Source organism: Acanthochromis polyacanthus, chromosome 8, assembly GCF_021347895.1.
Source record: "Acanthochromis polyacanthus isolate Apoly-LR-REF ecotype Palm Island chromosome 8, KAUST_Apoly_ChrSc, whole genome shotgun sequence".
NCBI lineage: Eukaryota > Metazoa > Chordata > Actinopteri > Pomacentridae > Acanthochromis > Acanthochromis polyacanthus.
Genome location: NC_067120.1, coordinates 958,947 through 979,475, shown reverse-complemented (window position 1 = coordinate 979,475; position 20,529 = coordinate 958,947). Strand labels below are relative to the sequence as shown.

General features: G+C 41.3%; 1 protein-coding gene across 1 annotated transcript in view; it reads right to left on the bottom strand.

The window, feature by feature from the left end:
• The window catches only part of cdh13 (cadherin 13, H-cadherin (heart)), a 289,988-nt gene that overhangs the window by 111,206 nt on the left and 158,253 nt on the right, over positions 1–20,529 (bottom strand). Inside the window, 1 exon segment of the mRNA XM_051952057.1 lies at positions 18,182–18,360. Within this exon segment, the coding sequence (XP_051808017.1) occupies positions 18,182–18,360 (179 nt within the window).

Genomic DNA, 20,529 nt, shown 5'->3' with positions numbered 1-20,529 from the left:
TCTCGTAACAATGGAATCCTCATGGAATTACAGACCTGATGGCGCAGAGCTGGTCATTTTCAATTTAAAAGAGGAAACATGATGACTTCATGAGCGAAAACAAACCCTCCTGTGTCCCCAACCTCTGCTCAACTCTGGGGACATAAACATGGAAATGATAAACGATAATTCTCCCACCGCTGCAGACAAAATGTAAAATAATAACATCCTCATGAGTTCAGGTTCATCGATCGGACTGAGGCCTGACCGCAGCCAACACCACATCCCGCTGCAGGCTTCATTCCACCATCAACCGTCGAAGGCAGCGGCCAAATAGTTTGGCATCATCGCACCGGCGTAGGATCAATGACAATCTTAAGTGCAATGAGCCCCATTGATTGTCTTTGTAGTAATTGGTACATTTATAGCCAACACTTCGTTAATTTTTAACAAAACGAGCCTCATTCCTGTAGTTTTCTCTGATACTCTGCAAACCGCTGATGTTCTGTTTCCATTTCTGCACTTTATTACACAACACGTCTGGCAGTGGTTTTTCGTTGCGGATTATTTCCCAAGAAAATAGACATCTTATCTACCTGCACTAATAAATTTAGTGCAGCTGCAGAGCCTACAGTACCAAACAAACCCGGTGTTAGTCCTCCTACGTCAGGCTGAGTCCAGCTCTCACTCCGTCCTGACATCTCACTCCGTTACTCACACAGCGGCTAAATGCATAATGTAGTTCAAATAAAAGCGCTGTAAGTTTATTGTTGCTCTTTGAGGGATTTATATCAAAGTCAAATTGGGCGACGCTTCATCCACAAAGAGTGTGTAAGCTTTTGAATAGGATCTGTTCAAATCTCCATAATCCTTGACACCAAAATTAAACTGCAGTGTTTGATCGCTGAAGACGCACTCGTCTAAAGCCTCTCCTTCCACTTGAGTAAAACAGACGAGGAAAACAAAAACACAGACGCTAGAATATTCTAAAGCAAAACCCTCCGTCTATTATACTGCCACAGAGCTGATGCTGCTGAAAGACGTACAGCATTTCATCTAAACGTGTCTGAGAGTTCTTCCTCTATATGTGTGATTTAACAGCAGATCTGTTATTTGCATTATTAGCATCCTCTCTCTGTACACAGACGGATACAAAGCATCAGATAATCAGTTATTCAAGGGGAAATGAAGACTTGAGATCTCAGAAATAGCTTTCATAAGAGACCTTCTTACAGCAGTCAGGATCAACCACATATTACCCATAATTAAAAAAAAAACACTGTGTTTTTATATAAATGGAACTCTCTGCATATCGTACAGCACAATGCCACTCGCACAAATGTGAAGATGAAATGAGAATTCCCAAAAGAGCACTATATTATTCCAACAGATTCATTTTCCACTCTGGCCCAGTTTCCACAGAGAGACTTAAACAACTTTCTCCTTTTCCAGGTGGTCACTTGATGTGAGAACAGGGTGATTAATACATCAGATGTTTTCTGTAAATTAGGAGACAGGGGGCACTGTGATGTCCACAATCCTTCATTCTGACAGCTCACTCATTGGGCGTTGTTAGGACGGACCACTGGAGTGCTGCGGATCACTGAGGACATGGGAGTGGTTCTGAATAAATAAAAAGGCTTTTTTTCCTCTAGGTGAAATCACAGGTTTTTCGATCAGATCAGTTTTGATCCCCTACAGGAAATAATGTCAAGGCAGGAAATGTCAAGCTGGTACTAAAGTCTTTTGTTTTTTCCTGCAGGTGCTAAAGCTGCAGACATTTGGAAAAAATGTAAAAACACCAGAATGTGAAGATATATCCTGAACGCTCCAGCAGCTCTTTCCTCTGTGACGTGCAAAGCTTTTCTACTCTCACTGCTGGCGTTGTTGATTTTTGTTTTATAAAGGAAACTCAGGACCTACTTTTTCTTTATTGATTACTCTTCTAAGGACTCATTTTATTCATTGATTTCTCTAGTTATTTCACTTACATAGTTTAATCTATTTAATGTACATTTTATTGCTTCTCTTTTTATAATTTCCTGCTCTGTTTTTAGCATCTTTGATTTCTGTGTCTGTATCTCTTTGTAATTTAAAACATATTTAATTTGTTTACTTATCTTCCCTTATTTTATCTCATCTGGTATGTCCTCATTGCACCTGTTATACAGAATAGAGTTTGTGTTTTAGAATCCTTTATTTCTAACATGACTGCTGCTTTTATTATTACTGTTCAATTGCATTTGTATTTCTATTATCTGTGTAGAATTTTGTATTCTATCACAAGTCTGACTGATTGATTGTTGTCTAGTTTCCTCTCAGACCACCTGAAATATGAGTCCAGTGATGCCAGATTAAAAGCCCTCCTACATCCTGCCTACTCTAGCTTTAAACCGTAACATTGATCTAAACATATTGGAATGTCTTTAGTGTTAACTTTACCAAATGACCATGAAAAGTCACAATTTTAAGCAAGTTCTTAGAATCAAAAACCTATCAAAGGCATGGGGTGAATGTTCCTGGTGTGACAAGACTGCAGATAAGACTCCGGAGCATCGAGAGGATTCCTGAGAGTGGAAGTTAAAAATGATCCATGGCAGCCTGTCACTGAGGACTGAAGACCTTCAGCTCCCCGGGCTGCTTTTAGCCTGATTGTATGAGCTCTGCCTGTCATCACACGAGATTGGATGCAACAATATGTGCACCAACATAAAGTTCAGTCAGTGCACGTGGCTGAGAAGTGGGGAGAAGAAAAAAAAAGGGCAATGCAGGAGATGGAGAGGAAAAGAACATGGAGGAGAGAGCAGGAGATGCATCTGTATATAAATAATATGAGAAATAAAGATTTATATAAGCCCTCTGTTAGGTGGTAACACCTCAGCTTACTCAGCTACCAGACCTACAAGTCCAAAAACAGAAAGACCAAAATAATGAGTATTTGTTCCAGCAGAGCAATTTATAGATGTGCAACTAGTTTGCTCTTCACACTGGCAAAAACAATCTGGATAAAACTGAACAGAATACAGCACATTTAGTGAATACATGGGGACTATCCCAGCTGATTGCACTTTCTGAGCATAACTTATTTTTCAATTTCCTCACTCCAGTTCACAGTCATTCAGTTCACTCATTCTTCTTTTACTATTTAAATATCAATCATCAATAACTGATAAACAGATTTCTCACATGAACTCAGGAGCAAAAAAAGTGAGTACAGGTGAGATCATTCTGTGTGTGTGTGTGTGTGTGTGTGTGTGTGTGTGTGTGTGTGTGTGTGTGTGTGTGTTCTGGCAGACTATAAATGTGTAAATAGGGACTTTGTGAGTGACTTGCATTCTCTTTTCCCTGTCAGGGCGCTGCTCTTATCTTTGTGGCCCAGAGGCCTCAGGACTTATCGTCCAGGCGGGTCACTGCCTGAACCTGATCCATTCTCTGACAGCCGGGCTACGGCTTCCATACAAACCTCCTTCTTCAGGTTTGTGCTCAGAAAGAAAGAAAAAACTCTGAAATATTGACTCGTTTCCCCTGAACAAACTTCAGAGGATGTTTCCGTGGCGACCGGCTCACGTGCAGCCGCTCCGTGGCACCGCCAGCCGCCATGGGATGCTGTATCTCCGGCTTTCAGAGACACCAGGAAGTTTCTCTGTCTGTCTTTCTGTGCCTCTGGCCTCACTTGGCCTTTGAACAGATGCCATTATGTTACAGAATTCAGAATGTGCCAGTGTGAGCTCAGTGCTAAAACGACCCATAATAAACTCTGGTCGTATATACAAAATGGACAAAAGTTCTGTCCGGAGGAAACTAAATCTGAATACAGTCGCCTCTGCAGCTCACTAATTAACACACTGTATCGTGTTTGTACAACATTAATCAATAGGATAAAGTGTTTAAAGCACAATTTGCTCTTTAACGTGGGGCTATGTGCTGAAATAATGCCTGGCTGGGAGCCTGTTAGTCTGGTGCCAGAAAAGCAGCACAAACTACAAGCAGCTATTGTTTATGTAAAGACGAAACAATGAAGAGCGCCTTAGAGGTGCTTAGGATGCTTTATGCTAATGAACTCACTGGAACACTGCAAGCAAACTGCTAAATACACACACACACACACACATATACATAAAAATCGGGTTTACACAATGCAGCACAGAAGTGTCTGATGCATCAGTGCAGCAGAGACGTAATCACAGGTCTTTAACTCTGAACTTGGAAAGCATGTTTTTTGGGGAAAATTAAGCAAATTACACCATTTATCATGGTAGAATTTCTAGAAAAGAGATTTGGAACTTTCCAATAGTCTCTGAACTGCTCACTCTGTGATTTTAGAAGAATTAACCAAAGCTTAAATGTAATCTAAATCCTGTTTCCCAATGTGTCATATTAAAAAAAAAAATCACCAATAATAAACCAAAAACAAACTTGGCTTCTGGTGCAAAAGTGAAGCCATGAGTGACAAAATTAAGGGACTCTCCTGCTGAACTGCAGGCAGTGTTTACATGGAGCAGATAGCAGACAAAGCAGTCAAATACTCACATAATAATATGCAGAGTTACCATTTTTACAGTATTAGTAACAGCTTGAGGCACAAGTCAATTCCATTTTTAACATTGTTTTTGTGTGTGTATAAATAGATAACCAAAGAAATGTTTTTGTTTGTTTTTTCCCTCCATTTTTGAGTTATGACATTCTAACTGCACAAACGGCTTCTTGTAGTTCCCCCTTTCTGGCGTGGTCGTTCTGTTTCTATAGAGCTGCAGGACTTTATACTGGAGTAAAAAATGAAGCTACAGTGAGTCGAAATGAGCCAAAAATAAAAGAACTCCCAGAGATTTACTTGGATTCAGATGGAAGGGAAGATTGATCATTCTTCTTCTTCTCTCTCAGTTAAGCTTATATGAAGACAAATACAGATATATTGATGTTATGCCAAAAAACTGTTCCAAAAAATTTGCAAGGAATGTTCCAGAACATATAGAGGCACACAAAATAAAACCACACAGCTGACAGTCAATATTGATTTTTTCCTTTTCCTTGCAATCTATTTATGTTGCAAACTCTTTTTGTGGTCTTATTTCCGAGTCATCTGCAGGGCCCTGTGGGATTCTTCTGTTGAATACGTTGTGAGGAGACATCTAAGATAGAAAAATAAACCACTGCCTTCTCTGTATGTATGTCTGGGGAGAATAGTAGCTTCTGAAAGCACCGGGGTGGGGGAGACAGAGAGGGAAACCATGACGATGCTAGTTTGAGAGCATCCAGTCCAAATCTGTCTCTGTCTGGCTACAAATAGATTAAACCAGATTAATCTCAAAGTGGCAGAATAGAACATTAAGGTGCCTATCTGACAGTCAGAGGGAAGTGGGCTTAACAAAATAAAAGCCAATTTATGGAATCTCTCTGCTTTGCTCCACGAGCAGAATCACTGTACGACCTCGGCACATGTGCCTCTCTTTGTAATAATGCCAACTTCCTCTTCTCATTTCCTCTCCAGCGGCGGAATAAAGCCATCAACACCAGCCGGTCCGTGGAGGAGGAGGCTGCAGATGGAGGGACTCCTAAAGATGGTCACCTAAAGAGAGATAGGCCCCAACAGTATCGTCTTCAGCGGAGGCAATGAACCGCACCGAATTTCATCAGCAAAGAGAAAGTGGCATAGGGGAAACAGAACAATAAAAAAGTACTGAGCACACAACAACCAAACTTTTCCAATCAATGCACTTTCTCATGGAGACAGGGTAAAATTAATTCTCGCCTGAAGTGCTGTTGTGGAAGGAGGGGGGGAGGAGGTTCAGCAGAGAGCAAGAGCTGTTGACAAATACTCTTTATCCTCGGGTCAATGAGGATGGGAAAAATAAGGGGATGGGAGAGGGAAGGCGAGAAGGTAGGATGGAATTTAAAAAAAAAAAAACGAGATGTGGAGTCAGAAAGAGGCATGGAGAGGGTGAGAGCTCTGAAACTCTCTCAGCATAATGACAGTGCAGCGTCACCAGGACCTCCCTGACATTACCCAAGTCCTCACTTCCACTTAGCGCAGACATTTCCCTCCAAGCATCCAGCGGTCGTCTCACCCTAATTATTCCGCCTTCCACCTGGACGCCTCACCGTCCTCGTCACTCTCCAGCGTCCGTCTACTCTCGGGTCTCGCCCCGACGTCCTTTCCTTCCTCCTCCTCTCTCTGCTGCCCTTTCAATACCTCCTTAGGACACCAGAAAAGTCTGAATTCTCCACTCCTGCAGATTACTTGTGAATTTTAAAAAGGTCTTGTGGTTTTTTTCTTCTGTTTTTTTTCCATCTGTGTGCATAGTAATTTGAAAGAGCTAATATTTGAGCTCTGCTAATATTTAGCTTCTATTGCCACCAAAGGTTTGTTTGTTGTCGAGTAATTACGCATTTTAAAATCTCACAAAGTCACTAAGAGCATTTTGGAATAATCAGAGGTGAAGGATGTGTTTATCTTCCGCCTTCCGTCTTTTTGCTCTTTATTTTGCTGTGCTGCTTAACACAATTAAGCTCTTCCCTGGTTTTATTTATTCCTGAAAAGCAACAAAGGAGGATTGGAGGAGAAACACAAGGTCTCTACTTTTAGTGAGAATCATCAATGTCACCAATTAAGAGCTAAAACATTGTGAAGTCTCCAAAGAAATCCTACAGAAAGAGTAAATAATATAAAGGAGTGGAGTTTAAGCAAGTCAGCATGAAGCATCTAGAAAACTGGAGCGCTTATGGGAGAGAGAATAGAAATAAAACCTTAGTTTTAGTCCCTAGTATCCCTCAAAAACACTACATTTCCCATAATGCCACTAACCTTTTTTGGTTTTGATGGGACCTTTACAGTTCTTTGTGTCCACTTTCATCTGAATCCGTTTCTTCATAAATAAAATGACTGTATGTGTAAAACTGTTTGCGTTTTTACGACGATGACGTTACTTTTACTGGTGTATTCTTGGCCGATCATCTGCCAGTTTGTAAAGTTTGGAGAGTTGGAACAGATTGTGTTATTGCGGTGTTTAACACCTGCGCCACACGGACATAAATAATGGATATTTGGAGAGTCATTACAGCAGCAGGCGTAAAGTCGCTGCTTTCTAGCAAACTGTAGACAGAAGAGAGGCTGCTGCTGTCATTACATTCACTTTTTCTAATCTAGATAACATGATAAATATTCTGCCTTTTTCTTTAACCTCAATAATACATCATCAAGGAAGAAGTTGCATTTGGTTTAATTATGAGTGCACAGATAGATTGTTTTTCATTTTCTCTGTTTAGCCTAAAACAGTCAACCACAGATTCTAATATTATAGAAGACATTTCTCAGGATATTTCCCATTCATTACTTTCTTATTATTGAATCACAGTCCTGGTGCTAAAAGGAAATTCTCAGTGAACAGAAGTTGTCATAATGTAAACTGATGGCTATTTCTCACTGCATGTATAAACATTATTTTAATATGGAAATAAATTGGACTGTCTCCCACTTTCTACCTCTATTCAATATTTCCATGCAGTCCCTTCTTATTCGTCTCCGTTGTTCCGTCCTCTTAGTGTCTTAATGATCCAATTTTTCATCTTCATCCTCCGTATTTCTGTTTTTTTCTTCTCTCTCGTCTGCTTTTCTGGTGAATATAATTCTCTAACTTGTTGTTCTCTCTGGTTCCTGGCTTCCATTGACTACCGTCGCTGAGACTCAATTAAAGCAAGAGAGGGGAGAAGAAAAAAAAAAGATTAACAACGCACACTTTTACCCACAATGCCCAGGGGGCTCAATTTATCTGGAGGCACGCTCAGCCTAAAAAACTGTGATTGACACCTCTAACCTTCATTGGGGTGTAATCTTCATCTTTAGCACTCAGAGATCTAATTAATTAGGGGGAATCTCATTTCCTCACTAATGCAACTGGACAGAGGCATGATAGAGGAGGGAGAGATGGCAGGAGGAGGAGGAGGATGCTGAGGAGATGGAGGAGGAAAGGAGGGCTGCTGTATTCCATCAGTGCCTGTGAATGGTGTCCACCTTGTTCATTTCAGGGAGGAACAAGAGAGCGTGAGGTGGTCGGGTCCACACCGACGACATCCTATTGATTACTGCTACCAGAACTCTGGCTGCTGGCCAGCACGCAGTCACAGTCTTTATAATGGAATCTCCTGGTAATGTACTCCACTGTTTCACTTTCTTTCCTGGACTTCTTTTTGTGGGTGAAAGCCGTCATCTGGGTTTGATCTGACTAGAACCCGTTTGATTTCCTGCTGCACGCAAAATTCATTTCTTTTCCAAATCTTTCACATTAAAATCAACCACTTAAACAGGCAAAAAGATTGAAAAATACAGCTGTACATCACGCTAATGACCTGATTTCACAACTTTTTATAATCAGAGTAACTCCTTTTTGACAACAATGAAACCTGAATCTGTCATTTGTCGTCAAAAAGACTGAAAAATACAGCTGTACGTTACACTAATGAGCAGACTGAACGTTTGCCAAGAAGAAAAACTACTATTAAAAACAACAAGTCAAACTGAATCTATCATTTGTTGTCATTTACGAGTCATTGCCACTGAAATCAAGGTTCTAAACAGGCAAAAAATAAAATGAAAATACAGCTTTACGTTACACTAATGAGCTGACGACAACTTATGCAAAAAAAAAACAACAACAGCAATTAAACCTGAATTTGTCATTTATTGTCTTTTACAAGTAATTCCCACTAGAATAGAAAAAAAATAGAATTGGCTGTTACACTAATGAGGTGATTTAACAACGTTTGATAAGAAAAACTCCTATTAAACAACAATTAAAACTGAATTCATCATTTGTCGTCATTTACGAGTCATTCCCTTAAAATCAAGACCTAAAATAGACAAAACGATTGAAAATAAAACAGCTGTAAGTTACACTAATGAGCTGAATTAACAACTTCTGATCTAAAAACAAAATCCCTCCTATTTGACAACAACCAAACCTGAATCTGCCATTTGTTGTCTTTTTTAAGTCATTCCCACTAAATTAAGCGTCAAAAACAGGCAAAAACATTAAAAAATACAACTGTATGTGACACTAATGAGCTGATTTAACAATGTTTGATAAGAAAGGCTCCTATTACCTCCTTTTTCCTCATAGAAAAAGTTAAGAAAAAAGTAAAAAAATAACAAGAACAGATGTGTTTAAAATGAGCTTAACACTGCTGACTGCAAAACACTCGCTATAATGCAACGGCTATTACTTATATAATATGAATAAATGTATGAATACACCCAAAGGTGCAGCATAAACGAGCTACCGGGACTCAGTACTGAGGGAGGGAAAAGAAAACGAATGGAAGGAAAGCAAAGCATAACATATACACACATACATAAACCTGAAATTCCTCACCACACACACAGAAGAATGTGCTTTGCCTGCATACTTTGCTTGGTGATGTTAGTTTGACCTTCATTTTGAAGAATGCTGCATGTGTCATGGACTGATATAAAAATAAAGATGGAGCCACAGTCATGTCTCTCATCAAACATATTTGTTGGCTCTTTTGAGGCCTCGAGTTTGCCTTTTTAGTGTCTGCCATCTTGTTCTGGTCACCCTAAACACACCAATACTTGTATCATACACTGCTTTGTTGAAGAGTTTACTCAAAATAAAATCAAAATTTACACAATTACCATCTTGCCGTATTGAAGATGCCTAAAAGCTAAAGCTTGGGACCATAAACTCCTTATTAAAATGATTACTGATGTATTAAACCAAGTTAGAAGTCGGGTTATTTTCTCAGAGACTTCTATACCATCAGACCCCTACAGGAGTCGCCCCCTGCTGACCAAACGCCTCCACATTCACTCTGATGCTACATTTATCCTTTCTATACTGTCAGAAGTTTTCACACCCATCTGCCGGAGAGGAAACAGTTTTCAGTGCTCACCTTAAAGTTTCAGCCCAGTCTGTGCCACATCACAACTAGATTATTCAAAATGAAGCTTAAACAAGGAAAAGTACACTGAGGATGGGCAGCAAAGATGACATACATGCTGCATACAGATGTTAAACTTGGATAAAACCACATCTACACAGTGATCAGTGGCTGGTTTAGTCACAAGAAATGTTGGAGAGAAGTACTCAAGATTTTAAGCAAAACAAATTCAGGTTTATATTGGGAAAACATATCAAACAGAAATACTATTATTCTAGTATTGTAGTTTATTTTTAAGGCACAAAACTTTGGTTTGCCTTTAAAACATCACAAATATAAAGCAAACATGCAGTGTCTGAATATGGTGATAGAGACACAGAAACTTTATTAATGCAGATTTTTCTGTCATTTTTTCTTGGAATCATCTGAGCGTGTTTTTGCAATAAATCACCTTTTTTTTAAGAAAAAACATTCCAGTCTTGTAGATTATCAGCATTCTTAATGTGGTCCTCGTCTGAATTAATTTCTGACACTGAGGGAACTGGAGGTCAACACATGCATTCTGCAGTGAGATTAAAACAGGAAGACATCAATCAGCAATTTATGAAGCGAAAATCGGCTTTCACCCTCCATTCCCAAACTCCATCCATTATCTAGAAATCCTCGTCAGGGTCACGGGGGGTGGAGTCTATCACAGCTGACTGAAGGTGAAGATAGGGGACACCTGGACAGGTAACAGTCTGTCACAGGCCTACACACTGAGACAATCACACTGATGAGGAAAATAGAGAACCCTTTTGCTACAGATACCTTCTAGTGTACCTTCTTCATGCCATTTCCCACGGTCATCCACACTTCTTCCATCTTCTGTTATTTGCTACTGTCTGTCAGACCTCCTCTGACCTTTTGTTGCTATTAGCAGCTGTTTTCCAGACTTTTTGATTCAAACACTTTTTGTCGTCTTACCCTCTGTTACTGATGAGCAACCAAATTAACCTCTAGTCACTCTGTATTTACGTCCTTCCTCCCTTCTCTCTGACCATGCCTATAAAATGTGTCCTCTGCAGATGTTCTGGGTCGGTTTACCTTCACAGACTCATGCTCTGTGTTGATGCTGGAAACCAATAAACACCCACTACAGCAAAGTTCGAAGGACTACGAGTGAAATTTCTTCCACAACATCTACGGACAGTTTAGAATCACCAATTAACCTCAGCATGTTTGTGGACTGTGGGAGGAAGCTGGAGAACCTGGAGAAAAGCCACACATGTACAGGAGAACATGGAGACTCCATGCAGAAAGATCCCAGGAAAGCCGGGATGTGAACCAGCGATCTTCTAGCTGCAAAGCGACAGAGCTAACCACTGATCCACTGTGCAGCCCTCATTATCAAACTGAATCAGTCATTTTGGAAAAGATGGAAGAAGCCCAAGAAGAAATAAAACAACACATGAATGAATTTTCTGTAACATACAGTGCAAACCGTGATTTTCTCCGTTCTCTCAGATGTACACTTCTGTATCTTTAAATTACTTCCACAAATCTCTGAAGCTGGCATCCAGAGATATGGTTGAAACACTAACAGGCAGTGAATACAAAGTGTCTCAGCTTCATTGTTGCTGCTGTGAATAAAACCACTATCTTGGAGCTGAAACACTGCTCTCCATCCTGCCACGCTCTCTGTACCTATGAACCTTCCCCATTCATTCTCCCATTAGGCTGCATCTCTCAGCAGATCCTGAACCTCTGATCACACGTCGGCCACCTCTCCACGCCGACATGAGGCTTGTTTGTCTGCGTCTTTTTACTTCTTACCTGCTCCGAGGACCTATTCATCCTGCCTCGTTCTCCACCCAGCTCCTCCATGCACACCTTTCCAATCTCCAGATCATAATAGGGGAATGAAAGGGAGTTTATAAACTGAAGTGTACATCAAATCTGCTGTAATGAAATCTTATCAATGTGTTCCCCATGCGGTATTATTTGCATATAAATGACATAATATAATAACTCTCTTCGGCCTCTTCCTGGGAGGAGTAAATATTTCTCTGTCTGCTTTGTCTCGTCGCTGTGACACGCCGAAACGAGATGCTAATTGAAGAGAGGAAAGCATCTTTATGTGACGACTGACATTCAATTATGTTTGGGGGATCAGATTAGGTGGTGGCCCCAGAAATGTTTGAAAACAACATTTTGCAGCGTGCCAACTCAGAAGGCAGCCGAGGATGTAATTTGAATGGCTGTTTGAGGCCCGCGCTGAATGGCGCTGCTCTGAATGGAATCACCATGCTATGACCTGCCAGTAATTGGATGTCCACAGTGAAGTGTTGACAGAAAAAGAGGAGGCCAAGCTGACAGAGACAAAAAAAAAAAGAAGAGGGAGATAGACTGAGGCAGGAAGACAAAAAGAGAAAATAACAGAAAATGAAAATAAGAAAACAATGTGACGAACAGGCAGCAGGGTGTGAGGAGACAGGACATCAGAACAATGAAAACGAATGTAGTTTTCCCTAAAACTGGAACCGGCCCAGGTTCTGCTCGTCACTCATCACAGCACACAGGCATGTCGCCACTCCGGCTACCGAGCCAAACAAACCATTAGACGGGATTCTTATCAGTCTATCAGGAAGAACGGCACCAAACAATCAGCGGGTCACTTTACTTACAGCCAATACGGCATTCTATGATGATGATCAGGAATAACCGTCCACTTACGCATTTATACGTTACTTTTATTGGCTCCAGTTTGGTTTAACAGAGCGAATAATTCAAACTAAACACATTTACAGTATAAGATACTCATTAAAGAGCATCTGCTTCCACAAGCACCGTAAACCATCAGGGTAAAAGAGAATAACAAGCAGTAGACTATCCAGCGCATGTAGAACACTGATCAGCTTGTTCTAACGCAACGTTCTGCTGGAAACCTTCAGTCCTGACATTCATGTGGATATCTGACACCCACCTAAACACTGCAGGTCAAACACCCCCCATCTCACCAGCAGTTTCTACCCTCAGTAGAACAATGTACCCTCAGTAGAACAATGTACCCCGACACCATAAAACCTATGGTTTATTAGAAAGGTGGTCATAGAGTAATATTATCCCTGAACAGTGTACATTTATATTCTATCTATACATACTGTGACATTTTCTGAACCCACAGTGGCTCATGCTGTGATATAAATACTACAGATTTATAGTATTTGTATGTCCATTGATAATAAAGGCATCCAATCTTTATTTATTTGGTCAGACTGTCGTTTACAAGCACAAATGTTTTTCTATCCGTGATTCTTAAGCGATGCCTTCTATTTCAAAGTCACCTTCCACTAAAAAATAAAAGATAAAAACACCGCTGTAATGTACTGGTGGTTAAAATGAGCTTTGTTCTCCTTCTGACAAACTAAAGGATTTCATAAACACACTTCAGCAGATGGGGAGCAAAAGTACAAGACTCCAAACAAAAGCAGAAACACAGTTTATCAACTTGCATGTACACTAACGGACACACAAAGACGGCCGCAGACATCCATCCTATCCCCCCGTGTAATTCACCTCTGTCCAACATGGAGGGGGATGGAGGGGTCGCTCGGCTCCATCGATTGGCCATCCAGAGCAGTGACAGCTTCCAGATTGGCCAGAGAGCATTAGGGAGTCAGAAAGTCACAGTGCCATTAGCAGTCTGTCCTCTCTGGTTACATACTGCCTGCATACGGATGCTCCATGGACTGGAATAGATTAGTGTGTGTGTGTGTGTGGGCATGTCTAGGAAATATGATCGCTCTATCACCGTACTGTAACTTCAAATATATTCTTCAATAAGTTCCAGCCAATAACGTTAGCAAGCCCTGTCATTTTTCTTATTTAGTGCACGGTATTAGCTCCTTGTGTCTGCATCCAGGTAAACCTCTCACATCTGTCTTTGTGATTGTGTTCATTAAGTGTCAAACAACATAAATGAGAACAGATATGAATGAAGAGAACATGCTTTTTACATGTGGTCGTTACAGATTCCTCAGTTATACTTTATCGTGTGCGTTGCTGCTGCAGTTTTTCTCTCTTTCTGCCAAAAGCGTTCCATTTCAGCTCCCGTCTCTGAGGTGAATGTGCTACAGTATGGCATAACTACTCAACAGAAGAAAAGCAAATGAGGCATTTCAGACAGGTAAGGAGCAATGTTTTCTGTGGGAGAAAATAACTCCCTTTGGTTTATGTTTGCAGACCTTTTCCATGCACAAAAAGCAGCTACACAGAAAGTAAAAGGAAAAAAAAAACTCAAAAAGCTCTTCAAGATTCATGCTTGTTCCAGACAACTGTATAGGTTTTCCAGAAGCAAATTAATCACGAGGATACACATGATCACGTTCAGAGAGGGCTTGTTCTTTCCAGGACAAAGTGAGGTAGATTTCTACTCCCCTCCACCTGTCGTCCGTCCTCACCTCTGTTCTCATTCACACTCCCGGTTCACAAGCCTACAAGCAGGAGGTGCTGCAGTCAGGAGGTGGTGCACGAAGGCACAGCTGTCTGAAGAGACCAGGGTTAGAGCGATAAACCAGCCGGCTGAGATGTTCAGATCATGCCATTTTTGTAGGATGCAGGTTGTTGTGCTCAGCTGATGCTCTTCTACTCTCTGAAGGTGTTTCCTGATCTCTCAACACACTAAAATCTCAAACTCAAACTTCAATGTGCAGAGAAAATGTGTTGAAAGTGGGCCGGCAGCCAATTTAGATTTAAAAAAAAATCTTGGAAAATACTTGAAATATCAATCAAACATTTCACAGGTGCCATTTTAAACATCCGTAGTTCATGATAAACAACTTTCAGGCAAATCAGGAATGGAGCAACCCATGTTTGATAGAAATTAAGGAAACCCTGGTGAGACTTTCAGCAGATTTGGATGTTTGAGACTGGGTGTGTCAACCCCCATGATAAACTAATCATCTGGCGAGGGTTCACATCCCATAATGGACATGACATCATCTGTATCAGAACTGTTGGATTCTACTTGCCTTCTGGTTGAGTTTTATGAGAATATCACACTATGTTAGAAGCTTCATTGGGCTTAAGATGAGGAAAAATGTCATAATTAGGGTTAGAATCACCACTTTACCACTGCCTACAGTCCCTTTATCCAGACCATAGTTTACACATGCATAGTGCACTCAAAGACCCAAAGACTGATAATTTATTTAGAATTACTTTACTTTTTGACAAGTCCCGCCCTATCTTATATATGATTGGTCAGATGGAGCAGATGTTAATTAGAAACGCAGTTCTGATTTGTTACAAACAGATGAAAACATGTTCCCTTCAGAATGCAGTTTGGTGCTACAGGAACATGGTTCAGCCATAAATGTTTGAACAAGAAACTAATCCTGCACAAAAACAACAACATGGAAACTCACATGTTGTAGTTTATTGGGATTCATTACTGAGGTCTGTTCCTGTTAAACTTTCTGCAAACGCTGCCGTTCTACCATGGAAATGCTCATTTTTAGTACTGACTGCTTGTTTTGCTCATGATTTGCCTTCCAGGATACAAAAACACCATATGGGCATGTTAGCAGGGTTAAAAACTGGATTTTAATCTTTAAATTAATTCATCTCTGCTCACTGACACACGCTCATACACACGCATGCTTAATGGCACAAAAGAAGAAAACATATTTCAGCTGCGTGTTTCTGAGATAAGCTCACACTCTGCCTCTGTCAAGCTGCCATACGCTCGCCTTCACACGGGCCAAGGAGGCTGGAACACGCTTATTAATGCTGGTGAGTGCTTTTAACCCTCCGTGTCCTTTTTCTCATTATCACTTCATGTATTTCCTGTCAAACCTAATCAGAAACAATAAGTTAACGACTCCACACCCTTTGCTTCCTATATTGGCTTTTCTGGTTCAAATTAGTGTCCGTTGACACGTGAAATAAAGTCAAATAATTAAAGAGAAACCCAGCGTGCTGTAAGAAGAAACACTGCAGAGCCTCCGTTCATCAGCAGAAACGTTTCAGTTCTGAGACGACCGCTTCAGATGGACATTTTTCTAAAGTACATTAAGAGAGATCTCAGTGGAAGATAAGAGCGCCCCTTCATCTTTTTCAAACTTATGAAAATTTCTCATCCGAACAGCAATATTAGCAGAAATTACAGGCTGCCATTGATGGGACGGCGCCGTGTGTCTCAGTAACATCAGACAGGGAGAAAGGAGACACATCTGAAGCAAAGTGGGGAGAAAAACAGATAGTGCTGGAATAAATGTGCATATCAAGACAGGATTTTACGCCTCAGAGAAAGCACTGGAGGGAAAATCAAACTGATTTCGATGTGACAAAATTGATTTTCCAATTTTCTTCGGATTGCTTTCTGCTTGCCCGGGGCAGCTGAGGTGTCTATCCAAAACACACTCAGAGCTCCACCTGATATTACGTCTGAGGAATCTGGTAGAAAAGGAGCAAAGTTTGGTTCTTTCTCACTTCTTTTTTCCTCTCTTTCTCTCTGCTGGCATTTAAACTTTTCTGTCCGTTTGCTGCAGAATATTGCTGACATATGCTGGACATGTTGTCCTGAAAACCGCACTCTGGACGGCAGATGGAGCGGATGGCTGTCATGTTGGAGTCATATTTATGGGAATGTGCTGAAGAGGCTGAGCTTAAATGTGGAAGTTAGAGGAGTACGGCTTAAAACTTGTCCCTTCTGCACTTCCATCTGGCTTTTTCCACACAGAGATACTGAGCAGCAGCTGGACGTTTGCCAAAACCCCGATGATTTTTTTTAAAGAACAACAACAACAACAAAAAACCACAGCACACTTCTAAATAGTGGGGAAGAGGGGACAGATACTTGTAGATACAACATGAGGACGATCACACACGGTGCTGCGGGCTTATAAGTGCTTTTACAGGAGGTGGTCGCTCTAATATCTCCTCCATGGATTAGTCATGGCTGTTTGCCCAGTGGGAAAAAACAGAAAAGCATTTTGGATTCCACTCGTTTGAAATGAAGATTTCATGGAGTGTGACATCACTTCACGCAGGTGTGAAGTCGAATCACTGCTTGAAATCAAAACCACTTAAACGCCAAAGGTGTCTTATTTGTGACTTCATCCAACCAATACTCACAACCCTTCCATGCAAATCACATTTCAGCAGATCGAGCCAAACTTAAAAATGAATCCAAGAGGTTAAAGAACAAAAAATAAAATTAAATCAATGTTCATGCATTCAAACAAAGAGCTGGTAGAGGAACATAATCAGACCTGCTCCTACAGCTTCAAATAAAAAGAAATGAAAACACGGCGTGGCCACCACCTGAGGGCTTTCTGAAGCCAACCTCAAACAATAAAGCACAACTCCAACGTGATTTTACTGACATGTAGAGACAAGCGACGTGGGCCTCGGGTCTTTGTGACTTTGAGGTGCTCACTAATAATGTTTGAGAGTTATGGAATACAAAGTGAAGAGGAACAATCTGTTTTTGAATAGATTTATCGAGGCCACAAACAGGCTGATAATTTGGCGATGTGCCATCGTCAAAGGCATTCAGCCGCATATTCCAACAGCAGCCTGTTAGTGCCGTAATAAATCTCTGCTGCTGACATTGTAAGAGCGCCGCTATTGTTTTTTTCCCTCTTCCAGGAGCATTATCTTTTGAGATATCCCTTTCCAAAGTCTCATTTTCACCCTCCCATTATAGGAGCAGAAGCCACAAGTGCCTCCATACATCTCTGGAATAATTTGGCCTCTCCATCACCTCACAAAAAGCAGCAACAGTGCTCACTGCATTGATTGCATTTCATTTCATCGTACTTTTAATCAATTACGCCTCTATTAAGCAGCTGACTGTGGCTGAGGGGATTGGCTCATCAGAGCAGTTAGGCGCCGTGGTTCCAGCAGTTCCGGATGGGAGGTTTTTCAGCCAGGCTTGTTGGACACCACCAGAGCGGGCGGATGAGTGTGTATCACCTCAATTAAACTATTCGCTAAGTGTCTGACAACAGCTAATATTCCTCTTCCACCAGCGAACCCAATCGATGTTCTGGCATTCGTCACCCCGCTGGAAAAGCAATCATCCCGTTGTCTCGCTCTGGTTAGACGGGTAAATGGAGAGACGCTCATCTGGCTTCGCTCGGAAGCACCGGCGCCTCCTCATAAAACACACACATGTAGGTGGTGTACAACACACAAACACACACTGGCAGCACTGGTGACATGTTCAGTGGATGTGGAAGCTTCATTTCAGTCTAACAAGTGTTAGAGTAGCGGCTGTCCAGAGGCCCAGTGGACGTCGACACACAGCGAGTTAACCCACCTCCCTGTCCAGCAGCGTCGGAGAGATGACGGTGACGATGTCGCCTCTTTCTGCATCGATGTAGAACATGTTGGGCGAAGGTTTGTCCGGCGACTGTCTGACGATGTTGTAGCGTAACACGGCGTTATCTGTGCCGGGGTCGTCTGCATCGAATGCCGTCATCGTCATCACCGTGGTTCCTGGAAGAGAAGAGCAGAAGGTGGCCGAGTCTTAGCTCCAAATGTGTCAGAGAGGTAACAGAATGCTGCTGTCATGAATGAGAATCTGGAGGAAATGCGTTAATAAGCAACCAGACTGAATTTAATTTAGTCCCTTAACCCTCAGATGCTCCAGTGATTGGACTCTGCACTCTCACATAAGTGGATCAGAAATGACCCGTATAAGAATCAGTGTGTTTTTATGTCTTTTTGGTAAAGAATGATGATTTGTGTTTGTTTGTTTTATATTTTGGTCCACACACGAATGATTTCATGTTTGAAACATGTTTATTTTCACTTTAAAGCAGATTTGGAACATTTTGATCATTGAAAAAGAAGAATATTACACAGAACAGCAATAGAGGAATGTCAGTATCCGTTTTCTTTTCCTCCATCTGTTGCTGCTCTCCGTCCCTCCATCACCTTGTATATTATCAGTGATAAAGAGCTTGGGGTAGTCGTGAAAACATCACAATTTCTTTAAAAGTCCAAAACATAACATGAAAATTTAAATGGAATTACATTAAATGTACGTTTTTTGAGGAAAAGTCAGAACATGAAATAGCAAGTTTTCATGACAAAGGCATTCCAAGAAAATGACCCACTGATGCTTCTAAGGGTTAATAGATGCATTTATCAGTGTGTACTCTAAACATGAAGGATAAGAGATCCTCAGCTGAACATATCAGACACCTACAGAAAATCCTGAAATGTGTCCATCCTGCAGCATCAGATTTCTGTCTACATATTTCATATATGTGTTGTATTTTCTGTCCTAAAATTAGAGCTGTCACAGCAGCAGATGAATGAAACGCGACATTTCAAACTGCGGCTGTTAAAAAAACTTCTTCTTTCTTATTAATGTGTTTTTCTCCCTTATGTCAGCTCTAACAGCAGGGTGCATTTTATTTGGTAATGGGAAGAAAAATGGAAATCCTGCCCTGTGCAGCTGAGCTGAAATAGGAGGCAATCCTTGACACACCCACAGCCCTCAATCTCTGTCTCAGCGATGAGAAACACTCACCGTCGCTCAAACTACACATTCAGGAATTGCACTGCAGGATACGTGCATCCTTCCGTGCACACAGACACATGTAGATGAGGTCAGATTAACTGCGTCTCCATCCAGGGCTTCATGCTCTCACTGGAGAAATATCAACGCCTGAAGATCTACTTTTTTCTACTTGTTTGACTCATTCAAGGACAGAGGTGTTACTGCATTCTGGGGAGACAGTAGGAACACTGGTCCCTCTCTGTGTGATTTACTGGAAGGATGGAGTAGATCTCGCCTCCAATCATACACTAGAATTGTAAATTGATACAAGTAATCAATGTGGATAATGATGTGATTCTGCTTCTGGTTTCAGTTTTGCAACAATATGGCTCCAAATCGCAGCGCTGCGTCGCACGGCTCATGAACGTCGATCTCTTTTCATGTTTCCTCTTAATACCCAACAGTGCTCTGCTACAGTGCATTAGCCAAACTACTCAAATAAGACACAAAGCGGGCTGATGGAAAATATGCAAAGTCTACATGAAATAATGGTGGCTTAGTGGTAAACGTCTTCAGTCCAGTTGAAGGTAATGAGGGGCAGAGAGCTGTGACTTTTATCCCCTTGGCATTTGCACTTCAAGGTGAACCATTAATGTTTAAGTAAACTGGTAATCCTTCCTCTGCGGAATAATTACACAGCCCCGTCTCCTTCATTACCTGTGCTCTGTTCCACTTCACACCTCGGAAGCCAGAATGGGAAGAGATGAGTCAGTGAGCGTGCACACTAACTGTCACACGTGCACACACCGCAGCACCTGGCAGCGAATTAAAGTGTTAAAAAACGAAAATTGGTTATCCAGAGCAGATTTCAGTGAATTATGTTCCCATTCTGTGGGGGAAAACGCACGTCTCTTGAACGCAGCACAATCATATTATGTGGTTTGTGTGAAATCAGAGGCGAGCTGACCCGTCTCAGGGCTGACTGTGTCCATCAGATACCTTCATTCTGCTCTCAAATTAGCATCATGTGACGGGTATACATCCGTCAGTCCAGGATCCAACACCGCCATCAGCATCAATCAACCTACGATAAACATCTAGCGTTCTGTGGCAGGACAGTGCACGCTGCCTTTAATCATACAGTGATAGCATGTGGG